The sequence below is a fragment of the Solenopsis invicta genome, chromosome 13 (assembly GCF_016802725.1).
Source record: "Solenopsis invicta isolate M01_SB chromosome 13, UNIL_Sinv_3.0, whole genome shotgun sequence".
In the NCBI taxonomy this organism is placed as follows: Eukaryota; Metazoa; Arthropoda; class Insecta; order Hymenoptera; family Formicidae; genus Solenopsis; species Solenopsis invicta.
In genome coordinates, this window is record NC_052676.1 from 12,085,415 (window position 1) to 12,099,629 (window position 14,215).

At 42.5% G+C, this 14,215-nt stretch overlaps 2 protein-coding genes across 2 annotated transcripts; both read left to right on the forward strand.

The window, feature by feature from the left end:
• The first annotated feature begins 4,497 nt into the window (after positions 1 to 4,497).
• On the forward strand, positions 4,498 to 6,581 carry LOC120359332. Its single transcript, XM_039456468.1, has 3 exons — positions 4,498 to 4,859; positions 4,913 to 5,423; positions 5,634 to 6,581. Exons 1-3 carry the CDS (start codon positions 4,498 to 4,500, stop codon positions 6,579 to 6,581), a joined length of 1,821 nt encoding a protein of 606 aa, XP_039312402.1.
• A 5,947-nt stretch (positions 6,582 to 12,528) lies between these two features.
• On the forward strand, positions 12,529 to 13,945 carry LOC120359333 (ATP-dependent DNA helicase pif1-like). The gene is made up of 2 exons (XM_039456469.1): positions 12,529 to 13,878; positions 13,931 to 13,945. Exons 1-2 carry the CDS (start codon positions 12,529 to 12,531, stop codon positions 13,943 to 13,945), a joined length of 1,365 nt encoding a protein of 454 aa, XP_039312403.1.
• Positions 13,946 to 14,215: the final 270 nt, after the last annotated feature.

Sequence of the window (14,215 nt, forward strand, 5' to 3'; positions counted from 1 at the left end):
CGAGTCGTGAGAGCATGTGCTGGAGAGATTTTTTAAGCTATAAGTCTCACTTCTATGAAAAGTTGATGTGATAAAAAAAATTAATAATGTTCTATGAAAATATAAAATAATTTGTGTCTTTGATTTATTGATTGATTGGATTACACTGCTGTTTTGATTGAATCAAGGATTTAATTAAGAATTTGAGAACATTAAAAAAATTATATATTTATTTATAAATTTGTTGCATAAAATTTTGCCTAATTTAGTTTAAAATCTATCTCTAGAGGTTTTTAAGGTTGCTGATTATTACGAATGTGATGTCAAAAATTTTATCAAGAGGTGCGGTCGCGTCTTGCGCCAATTTTTTTATATTTACTAAAAAATACCAATCTTACTTTAAGGCTTCTGGCATCTCAGCCGAGAACTTCGCGTTGACGGTAGCGACATTCCGTCGCGGACAAAATTAAAACTAATAGGCGTGAAACGTGACAGAATGATAATGATATATATATGTTGTCGTGCATGTCATTTTGTTATTATGTTTCATTGTGAAAATGACTTGTCTCGTATTTATCAAATTCGTATTAATAAAAATAGACCGCAAGTAAAGTTTCTTTAAATTTTATACATAAAAACGCATTTTTAACTTGTTTTAATAGCTATCCGTGTGTTTTCCTGTCTGAATATAAGCTTTACATGCTTTTTACGACTATTTACTGACAGTTAGATGAAAAAGGATAGTCTTTACCCATTTTTACAAGTATTTTAAAGCCATCTGATTAGTCTGTTTTATCCATCCAAATTGTCTTTATTTACAAATAGTACGTCGGACAAAATTACTTTTCATTTCACGCTATTTCACGCTTCTGACGTCACGTCTTCAATATGGCCACGGCGAGTAGACAGGAGCCTTAATAGTTATTGCTTCGTTTTATATATTATATATGTAAATTTTAAATAAACCTGTACATCAATAATATAATTAAAATAATTGTTTTAGATTTCTACACTGATAGGTAAGTTGTTTTAGATTTCTACACTGATAGGTAAGTATTTATTCTCTTTTCTCTTTTTTTTTTCTATTTCTTATTTTTAAAAAACTGTCAAGGATATAGTTGTGCGTTTTTAAATTTCTTTCTCATTCTTAAAAAGGTGTCAAGGATATAGTTATATTGTTGTGCGTTTTTAAAAATCGGCGGCTGTACTCCGACTGATAAAAGATTATTATCGTGCCTCTCTAAAAATCGGCTGCTGTGCGCTGATGCTAAGGTACTATTGTGCATCTCGAAAGATCGGCTGCTGTGCGCTGATACAAGGCTATAGTGTGCTTCTGAAAATCGGCTGCTGTGCGCTGATACTAAGCTACTATTGTGCGCCTCGAAAAATTGGCTGCTGTGCGCTGATACAAGGCTATAGTGTGCTGAAAATCGGCTGCTGTGCGCTGATACTAAGCTACTATTGTGCGCCTCTAAAAATCGGCTGCTGTGCGCTGATACAAGGCTATAGTGTGCTTCTGAAAATCGGCTGTTGTGCGCTGATACAAGGTTATTTTGCGCCTATAAAAATCGGCTGCCGTGCGCTGATACAAGGCTATAGTGTGCTTTTAAAAATTGGCTGCTGTGCGCCAACACAAGACCATTTTTAATAAAATGTCTGTGAAAACAAGAAATATTACTTTAATGCCTGCCGATAAAGATATAATTATCCGAGGTGAATGGCTTACGGACAGTCATATAGATCATTTTCATCGACTTTTAGCAAATTATTCGGACTATAGACCTGTTGAAACATTCCGAATACAATTATTAGATACAATACAACCTGTGTCAAAAGATACAAAACATATACAAATATTACATAGTTCGTCAAGTTCATTAGATGGACATTGGGTATGTAGTTTTTACGATAGAAAGAATATATTTATATATGATTCTTTAAATAATAAACCATTGCACAAACAACATAAGCAATTTTTGGAAAGATTATTTCCAACGTATGATTTCGAAAACAATCCTGTAAAATTTCCTAATGTGCAACAACAACCGAACTGCAATGATTGTGGTCTCTTTGCCATAGCTTTTGCAGTTTCATTATTATTTAACATTAAACCTGAAGAAGTACGTTATGAACATACGTTAATGCGTTCACATTTGTTAAAAATTCTCGAAAGAAATGTAATTGAGTATTTTCCTCTAGATCCACAATATTATGACATTTCTCAAAAAGTACTTTTCACAGCACCAATAAAAGCAAGAGACGTTGACGCTCTTGTTGAACGTACAATTTATTTGTCTGAGAAGAAGTCTTCTAAGAACCAATTTAATAATGTTGAAAATAATTGCGGAAGAAAATGTCATATAGAGGCTATAGATAATTATTGCGTTGTAAAGCGACTTCGTTATGCACCGGATGTAGAAAATAATGTTATTTTTAATAATACTCAGTAAAGACAAAAGATTGTATTAGTTTGGCACCTGCTGAAAGAAATATAATTGAACAAGGTGAATGGCTTAATTGTACACATATGGAACATTTCCATCAACTTGTAGAAAGTTGTTCGAATTTTACACCAGTTGGTACGTGGCTAATACAAGTACCAGATAGAATACCAGCTGTATCAAAAGACGAAAAACATATACAAATATTACACAGTTCAGATGGACATTGGGTATGCAGTTTTTATGATAGAAAAAAGATATTCATATATGACTCTTTAAATAACAAAACATTGCATAAGCAACATAAACAATTTTTGGAAAGATTATTTCCAATGTATGATTTTGAAAAAAATCCTGTCAAATTTCCTAATGTCCAACAACAACCGAACGGCAATGATTGTGGTGTCTTTGCCATAGCTTTTGCAATTTCGTTATTGTTTAACATTAAACCTGAAAAAGTACGCTATGAACATGAGTTGATGCGTCCACATTTGTTAAAAGTTCTTGAAACAAATGTAATTGAGCATTTCCCCCAAGATTCACAACATGGCGTTCTTCAAAAAGTAGTTCCCTTGGCAGTAATAAGAGCAAGAGAGGTTGACGCCCTTGCTAAACGTATACAGCGTCAATGTGAGACAGAGCAACAGAAATCGTTTCGATTAAAGAAACTTCGTGACATTTATTTATCTCAGAATGTCCCAAATAATTGCGCAAAGAAACGTTGTCTACAGGAACAGGATCTAGATAATCGCGCTAAAAAGCGGCTTCGATATGCAGAAGATATAGAAAAAAATCGAGCTAAGCGGCGGCAAAGATATCAAAAAGATTTAATAATTAATCGAGCTATGCAGCTGCATCGATATAAAAAAGACTTAACAAACAATCGAGCTAAGCAGCTGCACCGATATAAAAAAAACTTAATAAACAATCGAGCTAAGCAGCTACATCGATATAAAAAAGAGTTGACAAATAATCAAGCTAAGCAGCGGCGTCGATACGAAGACAACAAAGAAAAAAGTCGCCTTAATAAGCGACAACGTTCCCGGGGGTTGAGCTACCTACCGGGCGCGTCTCCGGTTGGCGGATAGGAGAACGGCCGGAGGGGCCCGAGTCCCCCAGGGATAAAATCCTGTGTGGGATTAGGGTACCTCCGGTCAGTGGCGGCTATAACTGGTCTCCCAGGTGTAAAACCCTGCGTGGGGTCAGGAAGGCCGCTACCGCGGACCAGTTCCCTAAGCCAAGCTGTAAGCTATCGTGGCGATGGCTGCGTGGCACTGAGGGAGCAGTGTCTTGAACGATGCCTCTGGGGCACCAGGCGACACCCCAGAGTAATAGCCTTACCTACGCATGCGGGGCTCTGTGTGGGCGGACCTTTTGTTCCCTAGCTACTCGTGGGACTTGTATGGATTTTGACCAACTCAAGAACGTAGTAACGGAGATGGAGGGCTCGCAGTGCGGGACTTCCAGTGCGGAGGCGGCGGAGGGGGTTGCGGACGGGGCTCATCTGGGCTCTGGAGGCGCCACCGCCGTCGGCTCCGGCACACAGGCGGAGGCGGTGGGTACGGATGGGGCTCGTCCGGGCTCCAAAAGCGCCACCGTCTTAGAGAAAAGCTTCGCGCCAGCGGTGGGCTCTCTTGGCAAGAGGAACCGCTCTGGTGCGGAGAAAAGAAGGGCCAAACGGGAACGAGAAAGGTCTCAGTGCGGGACCTCCTCGGGCACCGTGACCTCCCTAGTAGCAACGCCGAGGGAGAGGGAAGGGCACGCCGGCGGCAAACGCCGGAAGGGCTCCACAGACACTCCCCCTTCGGCGGAAGGACCCGCTAAGAAGCATAGGGCTCAACATACTGGGACCTACGCCGAGGCGGCGGACCCTTTAACAAGGGTTATCATCCCCGAGGGTTAGCCCGAGGAGGAAATTACTGCTGAGCGGCTGGCTCTTTTGAAGCTGGCCGTCAGCAGGGCAATCAGTGGGATCCGGGAAGGACCCATTCCATGCTTCCGCCGTACCTTCCTTAGAGGAGGGGCCGCGGTAGTTTTAGGCAGGGATGAGGCGTCCTTAGTCTGGCTCGCTGAGCAGATGGGGGGCATCTCTCCCTGGGAAAACGCCAAGCTCAAGGTGGTGGGCCCGGAGGTGCTTCAAAGGCAGCACAGGGCCGTGGTCTGGGTCCCGGGGTCTCCCGATGAACCGGCCGCGGTCCTGGAGCGGCTAGAGAGGCAGAATCCTGGGCTCAGCACCGGGAGCTGGAAAATCATGGCTGAGAACGTAGGGGCTACCAGGGATGGTAGGAACCTGGTCGTCAGGATTCCAGAGTCCAGCGTCCTCAAGCTGAAGGCGCTGGACTTCAAGCCCTACCTCGGGCTCGACCAAGTCACCTTCAAGGTGAGCGGGACCCAAGGTGGGGATAGGGAGGGCGAGAAGGGGCCCCCTATGGACGAATCGTAAAGTTCGATCGTCCCGGGGTAACCCTTACTCAAATTAACTTGCACCACAGCAAAGGGGCCTCGGCGATTCTGTCAAGGAAACAAGCTGCGGTGCACACAGCCATCTCACTGATACAAGAGCCTTGGCTTGTCCGGGGCCACATCAGTGGCGTGGCAGCATGCGGGAGGTTATTTAAGCCTCCAATAGCCGAAAAGCCCAGAGCCTGCGTTGCGGTGAAGGGCGTTGACGCTCGACTAATCCCGCATTTATGTTCCAGAGATGTGGTGGCGGTCGAGCTCGATGTCGCCGATTCCCTGGGAAGCAGGAGGAGGGTGGTGGTGTGCTCCGCGTATTTTCCCCATGATGAGGGGGCCCCACCGCCGCCGGAACCGGTGATCAGACTGGTAGAGTACTGCCAGAGGGAGCGGCTTCCCCTGATAGTGGGTTGCGATGCTAACTCGCACCACACGGTCTGGGGTAGCACGGATACCAACGATAGAGGTAGGAAGCTGTTAGAATTTCTAGCGTCGACGGACCTGGAGATTCTCAACAGAGGTAACGAGCCCACCTTTTGCACGGCGGTGAGGAGAGAGGTTCTCGACCTTACTGTCTGTTCTAGGTGCATATCGAGAGACGTGATCGGATGGAGGGTCTCGCGCGAACCTTCACTGTCAGACCATAGTCAAATCACCTTCAAGCTGGCCTGGGCTAGAGGGGAGGTGACGACGTTCAGCGACCCCAGAAGGACCGATTGAGACTCTTATCGGGCGGACCTGAAATGCCATCTCGAGGGCTTCCCAAGGAGGCACGGGACCGAGAAGGAACTGGAGCTCTGCGTGGATCATCTGCAGAGGGCTCTGGTGGAGAGCTATGAAAGGAACTGCCCAGAAAGGGCGGTCAAGAATTCCAGAGGCAACTCCTGGTGGAGTCCCAAGCTGCAGGAGCTCAGAAATGCGGCTCGGAGGGCCTGGAATAGGGCCAGGAACACGGGCCGCCAGTCGGACTGGGAACTTCACAGAAGGGCCCAGAAAGACTACAGAGACTCCGTGGTAAGGGCAAAGAAAAAGAGCTGGAAAGAGTTCTGCGAGTCGGTAGAGGGCGTGCCCGAGACCGCAAGACTATGCAGGATTCTAGCCAGAAATCCAGACGCCGTCCTGGACTCCATTAGTCTCCCCGATGGGACATTGGTGACCGGGGAGCGATGTCTGGTGCATCTGCTGGAGGCCAGCTTTCCGGGCTTCCGCAGAGAGCACGGTGAACTGTTTGCCTATGATGCGGTGGGCTCGCGCAGGGCTCGCAAGGCGGACTGGGGACTAGCGACCAATATTGTCAAGCCCGGAAAAGTGAGATGGGCGTTAAACACCTTCAAACCCTTCAAGTCGGCGGGGCCAGATCAAATATTTCCGGCTCTTCTACAGGAGGGGCTGGAGCTGGTCGTGGGACCTCTGACAAGGACTTTGAGGGCCTGTTTGGCTCTGGGCCATACGCCTAGCGCTTGGAAACTAGCGAGAGTGGTATTCATCCCAAAAGCGGGAAGAGTGAGCTACTCCTCTGCTAAAGACTTCAGACCGATAAGTCTGACTTCGTTTCTCCTGAAGACTCTGGAGAAATTGGTAGATGCGTATGTAAGGGACGTTGTCCTCCTGCGGCGTCCCTTGCACTGCGCGCAGCACGCGTACCGCATGGGCTACTCCACGGAGACGGCTCTTCATGCGACTGTGTCGTTCATTGAGGAGTAACTGGAGATGGGCGGTTACGCGGTGGGCACCTTCCTAGACATAGAGGGTGCTTTTAACAACACCCCGCATAAGGTGGTGTGTGGAGAAGCGCTGCACAGGGGTGTGCCGGAGAAACTTGTAGAGTGGATCCGGGGCATGCTAGGGCGGCGAGTTGTAGCCTCGTTGGGAACAACGAGAGTCAGTGGATGGGTGGAGAGGGGGTGCCCCCAGGGCGGGGTACTCTCTCCTCTGCTATGGTGCATGGTGGTGGATGGGCTGCTTGAGGGACTGAGTGAGAGGGGCTTCTTCGTGCAGAGCTACGCTGACGACGTGGCTCTGCTAGTGCGAGGACCCTTTCTCGGGCCTCTCTTGGAGCTCATGCAGAACGCACTGGGAACAGTGGAGCGGTGGTGCAGGGGGACCGGTTTGTCAGTAAATCCGCTGAAAACGGGGCTCGTTGTTTTCACTCGCAAATATAAGGTGGGCACTATAAAGGGGCCCATCTTTGAAGGTACAAGGCTAATCCTAACGGAGTCAGTGAAATATCTAGGAGTGATCCTAGATAAGAAGCTGTCCTGGAGGGAGCATCTTGAAAGCCGCTGTAAGAGTTTGTGCTCTTACTTCTGGATGTGCAGGAGAATCGTGGGCCAGACGTGGGGGCTGAAGCCCAGGATGGTCTGTTGGATCTACACTGCAATACTTCGACCCAGGCTTACCTACGCAGCAGTCGTGTGGTGGCCGAGGGCGCGGAAGAAAGCGGCGGTGGCGGCGCTCGAGCACATCAGGGCTCTGATTTTAAGAGGGGCCCTGGGTGCAATGCGAACTACGCCGGTGGCAGCCATGGGCATTATGCTCGGGATTGAACCACTTCACCAGGTGGTGGTGGAGGCGGCGGCGATCGCCGCACACCGACTAGCCTGTGAACTGAAGTGGAAAGAGGGGACGGCGCATACTAAGTTCCCCAGCGGCGTGCTGACCGACTCGATCTTCAGAATGAGGCAGGACAGGATGCCAGCAGTTCGGGCTCTAGACAGGCGCTTTAAAGTGCAGGTCACAGGGCTCGCGGACGAGATTGAACCCGGAGCATCGGTTCAGGCTTGGGACGGGGACGTCTGGTTCACAGATGGCTCCAAGACGGGTACGAGCTCCGGCGCGGGCATTGTTTGCCGACAGAGGGGGGTGGCAGAAAGCCTGCCCCTGGATGGATACACCACGGTTTTCCAGACGGAGATCGTGGCAATCCTGAGATGTGCCCAACTGGCCCTGGAAGTGAAGGAGACAGGTGGGCGCGTGAGAATATGTTCGGACAGTCAAGCTGCCATCAAGGCACTCGAAGCTCCGATTTACACCTCGCGGCTGGTCTGGGACTGCAGAAATGCACTGGAGAAGCTGGCGAAGGACAAAGAAGTTATCGTGACCTGGGTCCCCGGTCACTCGGGGATTGAGGGCAATGAAGAGGCCGATCGGCTCGCCAGGGCCGCATCAAGGATGGAGGTGTTCGGGCCGGGACCGGTGCTGGGGGTCCCTTTCTGCCTTGGCAGGGAGAGGCTTCGGGCCTGGCTGCGGAACGAGCACGTCGAGTTCTGGAAAAATGAGCTGGGGACCAAATGTCGACAGGCCGGGGCTCTGCTGGGGGAAACACCCAGTGAGGACCTAGTTCGGGACATAAGATTCTTGAGCAGAAGGGACGCCAGGCTAGTGGTGCAAATACTAACTGGCCATGGAGCCCTCAATTACCACATGCGCAGGCTGGGCCGTTCCGATACGGCCGAGTGTAGGGCCTGTGGGGAGGAAGAGGAGACAAGTCTCCACATTCTTTGCGACTGTCCAGCCTACGCGGGGCTGAGACTAAAACTACTAGGCTCGGCATTTCCCGAGCCAGGGCAGATTAGCAGGCTGCCTATGAAGGACCTGAGTCTCTTCTGGAGGGAATCGGGGCTCCCATAGGCAGCAAACGACTGGAGGGTGACACAATGGACAACAGTCTGCGTGCCGCAGGCGGATCTTCGACCCGAGGACCGCCCCCTCAGTCTTTATTATTATTATTATTTTTAGTAAGCGACAACGTTATTCTAAACCTTCTCAGCATGAACGAGATAGACAAATAAAATATTCTAATCGCAAGTGGTTGTACAATAAACGTTATTACGACAAAAAGAAGTCAAAATCCAGTTTTGACAAAAAAATATTGGTTCCAATATTATTAAAAAGTATAACAAGTTTTGGTCAAAAAATTATATACAAATGCGTAAATGTGTGATAATAACAGATATTGTTAAAAAATTACATATTAAAAATCATATTGAAAGACAGTTGGAAGCTGAAAACATTGTAAGTTCGTCTATGCATATTAGACATAGATATATTACCGATATGCGTAAAATATTAGGCAAACTTACAAAGAAAGCAAAAGTGCATTTGACTCTCGTCGCTGAAGGTTGTTTAACAACTGACGATAAGTTAAGTGCGTTATGTGGTATTTCGAGACATACAGCTACGTCTGAAAATTATTTTTCTGTGTACGCTAAACTGTATATGCGGCTTCATTCATCGGAAACTTCATCGGAACAAAAGATAACAAACGTGAAGGGACAAGTTATTACAAATAAACTTACTCCAACGGTAACTTTACCGGAACCCTTGATAATAAACGTGGAGGGTCAAGTTACAAATGTATTACCTTTAGGTCAAGCACAAGCAAAAAAAGCATGGGCAAAAAAAGCATGGTCGTGCAGTACTTTTTGTCAAATTGATTCATGTATAATTGATCGATATCAAAAATTTTTTGAAGAAATGGAACATTGTACTTTAAAGAAAATACCACAATTCTTAAATAAGATTCATCAGAAGTGTATTGTAAACGTTTCGACTGAAAAGTCAGGTCATACACACGCTTGTTACATGAATGCAACTCTTTGCAAAGCGATGTCTCTTCCCATTCAGTTATTATCACCTCATTTTCCAAAAGTAAGAAATATTAGACGTTTAATTTATAAAATGTCAGGATTCTATAGAAAGGTGATAGAGCTTGACAACGCTTTAACTTCTGCCGACGTAGATGCATTAAATGAAATTATAACTTTGTCAAAAGAACAAGTAAATGTGTACAAACATCATCAGACTTCAATTCATTTGAGTGATGATGAGATTATTTCTAAATATAATAAAGCATTTAAAGCGTTGACTAAACGTATAATGGATACACCTCGATATATTTGTGCTTCATGTGAGAGGCTTTGTTACGAAAGAAGTGTCTCTGAAATTAGCAAGGTTAAAGCACAATTAGATATTCCAGTTTGGAGAGATTTAATGGCGCATTTAAGAAATCAGAATATTGACGCGCAATACATATGTAATTACTGTGAAGGAAAATTTCGTAACGCACTGATGCCTGCGTATTGTATTTTAAATAATCTATGTATACAAGATGTTCCCGAAGTAATATCATCTCTTAACACATTTGAAAAAATGCTTGTACAGAGAGCTAAGGCATTTCAAACTGTTGTTAAAATGGGAACTGTCATGAATAATAAAAAGTTGCCTCTTAGACAAATGGTACAGAAAGTAAAAGGTAGAACGTTCCATTTACCATTACCTTTACAAAAAACAATGGACAAAATATGTTCGAATACTGATCCAATAAATAAAAATTTTGAAATATACATTTTAATCAGAGGTATTCCGACAAAATCCAAAGTTATTTGGGAAGAAATGGTAAATGTTAAAAAAGTATTCGATGCTTTAACGTGGTTAAAACGTTACAATCCTGTGTACAAACATATTATACTGCCACATACATACGAAGGATTATGTTCAGAAAAAGATATAAAATTTTTTGAAATAAAAGAGATGGAAGATGATAGTGAATCTCTTTCGGATGGCGATAATATATTAAATCCAAAAATTGAAACACAAGAAGCAGAAAATAATGCGGAAGTAAATACTGTTGTAAATAATCAGGGTAAAGCAATGTTAACTCAGGTTTCTGATAACAATGATGGTTATTACGAGCAGTATACTATTCACCCTTTGTATGAAAAGAAAAGTGCTGCTGCGTTATATCAAATGTTAAAAATTGAAGATTCACCCTTGGATAATCGTGAAAAATCTTTAGATCTGTTGTGTTTTCCAGATTTATATCCTTTTGGTGTTAATGGACAACATGAAACTAGACAGATTAAACTTCATGATCACGAATTTATTAAATGTCGTTTGACATCTAAACATCCTCGATACAGATTAAATCAACAGTATTTATTTTATTTATTAAATAACGCAAATAATCGTCAATTGAGTCGTGGTATTTACCATAAACTCAATGTAACTAATTTGCGAGATCAGCATACGGCTGTGCAATATTTAGAAGCAATGCACAAAGAATTATTAGAATCTAACTTGAGCACGATATTCTCCACTCTGAGAAATACGGAACAATACTGGCGTAAACCACGAAGTGATTTAAATTGTATGGTACAACATTACGGACCAGCGACATGGTTTGTAACATTGAGTCCTGGCGAATGGGAGTGGAATGATTTAGGTGAATATATTCGTGAAGTAAATGGATGGCATAATGATTCGTCTTGTATCAGTGTTCTCGTTGCCAGAGATCCCGTGTCAACATCGAGATTTCTCGATAATAAATTTCGGGCGATGCTTGATTTTATTTGTTCCGAAGATCATCCGATCGGAGAAGTTACACATTACTTTTGGCGGTGAGAATATCAAGGCAGAGGCATCCAACACTTTCATCTGTTAATTTGGATAAAAGGTGCTCCAATTATTGGTGAATCATCTGTTGAAGATGTTGCCAAATTTATTTTACAACATGTAAGTTGTAAAATGCCGGATAAAAATATTTCTCCAACATTGTATAAACGAGTCAATACGTATCAATTACACAAACATAACAATTATTGTCTTTGTTCTAAGAAAATGGGGCGTAAAGTTATTCGTGTATGTCGTTTTGGTTTTCCTCGTGTTATTACGGAAACGTTAATCATGAAAGACGTTGTAAGTTCGATAGCAGGTAGAAAAAAATTAAAGCATAGAAGTAGGCTTTATGATCTTCCTCGAACAGATAATGAAGTTTATGTAAATGATTATAATCTTGTTGTTCTTACTGCGTGGGAAGGAAATATGGATATACAATTTGTTGGTGAAAACTCAACATTGCTTACTTGGTACGTTACTAAGTATGTAAGTAAAGCAAGCAAGTGTGAATTATCTGAAAATATCCTTGAGAGTAAAGATCAGAAAAATAAATCAGTGGCAAGTTGTCTCTGGAACGTTGGTTTACGATTCTTAAATCATAGGGAATGTGGAGCTCTTGAAGCTGCCGATACATTGCTAGGCATTTCTTTATACGGAACTGATCCAGCAACGACTATTAAATGGCTAGATGTTAATAAAATACGATACAGAAGAGTCAAAAGTTGTAAGGAAGTTCAAGCTCTTGATGAAGAATCAAAAGACATATTTTGTCCATCTATGATAGACAATCATTATCCGAATAGACCGAAGGAATTTGAATCTATGTCTTTATATGAATTTGCACAATGGCATGATATTACGAAAATCAAACCAAAAAGTAAAAATATTACATTTTACAAGATAGATAATGTTTATTATCTTAAACGGCGACAGTGTGCATATCTTATTAATCATTATAGATATGATGTCAATACTAGGCCGGAAGATTATTTCTTTGCATTACTTCTTATGTTTCAACCATGGCGGAAAATAGAAGAGCTTAAAAATGGTTGTGATACTTATGCGGAATCATTTCACACTATAAAATTACATCTCGTTGAGGCATTGCAGTATCACGAAAGAATGGAGGAATTGAAAAAAGCATTCGAAACTGCGAAGGAATTAGTTCAACAACAGTTAGACGAAAAGCAACAGCATGTCTCAGGATGATCCTGATAACCCGATAGGTGTTCAAAATGTTCAAGCTGGTGAGGCAATGCAAGATTTTAAAGATCTTGGTAATAAATGTAACGAAGAGATCGATATGTCTCAAATGATTTCAAAACTGAATGTAGACCAAAAAAGAGTATTTGATAGAGTCATTAGTAGTGTAATGTCAAATGAAAAATCTTCACTACGATTATACGTTAGTGGAGAAGGAGGTACTGGTAAAAGTTTCTTAATTAAAACTATTAAATGTTGGATAAAACAAAATCTCAACAAGGATACTGCTATAGCGGCACCTACCGGTATAGCAGCGCTTAATGTAGATGGTTTGACAGTACATAGATTGCTTCAATTACCTGTTGAACATGGTCACACTCCCAAGTATAAACAATTAGCTGATCATGTATTGAAAGTTTTACGAGCTGATCTCAAAGATGTCGTCCTTTTTATAATTGACGAAGTATCAATGATATCGAATTTGACTTTGTTGTATATACATCTACGATTATGTGAAATATTTGATACTACTGATTGTGATGATGGCTGGTTTGGTCAAAAGCATATTCTTTTATTTGGAGATTTGCTTCAATTACCTCCTGTACACGAAGAACCTGCCTTTGTCAAATTATCGAATGAAAAAATTCAAAAGTTTCTTGGTTCCTTAAATGCTGTTAATTTATGGACTACTTTATTCGAGTATGATGAATTAACGATCAATATGCGTCAACAAGGAGACGTATCTTATCGTGAATTACTCTCGAAAATTCGTATTGGTTTATCGACGAATTCTGATTGTGACATTCTTGAAAAAAGAAAATTATCTTTTAAAGGTGAATCTTTCGAAGCAAGATTAAACGAAATATGTGATTTTATTGAAAGTTTGCCTTCTGATACCGTTTGTTTATTACCTACTTGTCATATGTGTGACGTTCTTAACACTGCGATGTTAAGTCGTATTGCTTCAAAAGAAATATTATTAATTGCTGAAGATGAGATTGACTGTATTCCATATATAAAGAAAAAAGTTAAAAAGGTATTGTCGAATAATAATGAAGATACTAGTAGAACAGCTGGCCTTTCCAAACAAATTTCAATTAAAATTGGAGCGAAAGTAATGATAAGACGCAATATCGATGCTAGTTTGGGCCTTGTAAATGGCACAATTGCTACAGTTATTTCAGTTGTACAGGATACGTCAACTGATTACATTGAAGGGGTCAAACTTCTTTTGCCGTCTGGTTCAGAATATTTAATTGAAAGACTGAATGTCAAGTTTCCAGTCATGGATGGAGCATATGTTATTAGAAAACAATTTCCATTAACTTTGAGTTATGGTATCACCATTCATAAAAGTCAAGGTTTAAGTTTACAAAATGCCATTATGGACATAGGTAACTCGGTATTTAGTTGGGGTCAGACTTATGTTGCTTTATCCCGAGTAATGTTTTTAGATGGATTGCATTTGATTAATTATGATCCTTCGTCGGTAGTAGCCAGTGAAGAAGCGATTCTCGAATATAATCGTTTAAAGAAGTTAAATAAACCAGAAGCAAAAATTATTAATGTATCGAAAGAACGTTTCCGTAAAGTTAAAGATGTACCATGGACATTAGGGAAAACAATTATTTCCGTTCAACAATCAGCTCAAAAACAAGTTGAACAGAGTTTTGGTAATTGGATTATACATGGTTTCGAAAATACTGACAAAATTTCGTGCTATGCGAATGCTCCATTGC

Coding starts and splice junctions, on each gene's coding strand:
- LOC120359333 (XM_039456469.1), top strand. CDS start 12,529: ATGCAAGATTTTAAAGATCTTGGTAATAAATGTAACGAAGAGATCGAT.
- LOC120359332 (XM_039456468.1), top strand. CDS start 4,498: ATGGGGGGCATCTCTCCCTGGGAAAACGCCAAGCTCAAGGTGGTGGGC. Junction 4,860..4,912: donor GGGCCCCCTATGGACGAATC/GTAAAGTTCGAT, acceptor CTTGCACCACAG/CAAAGGGGCCTCGGCGATTC. Junction 5,424..5,633: donor AGCCCACCTTTTGCACGGCG/GTGAGGAGAGAG, acceptor TGCCATCTCGAG/GGCTTCCCAAGGAGGCACGG.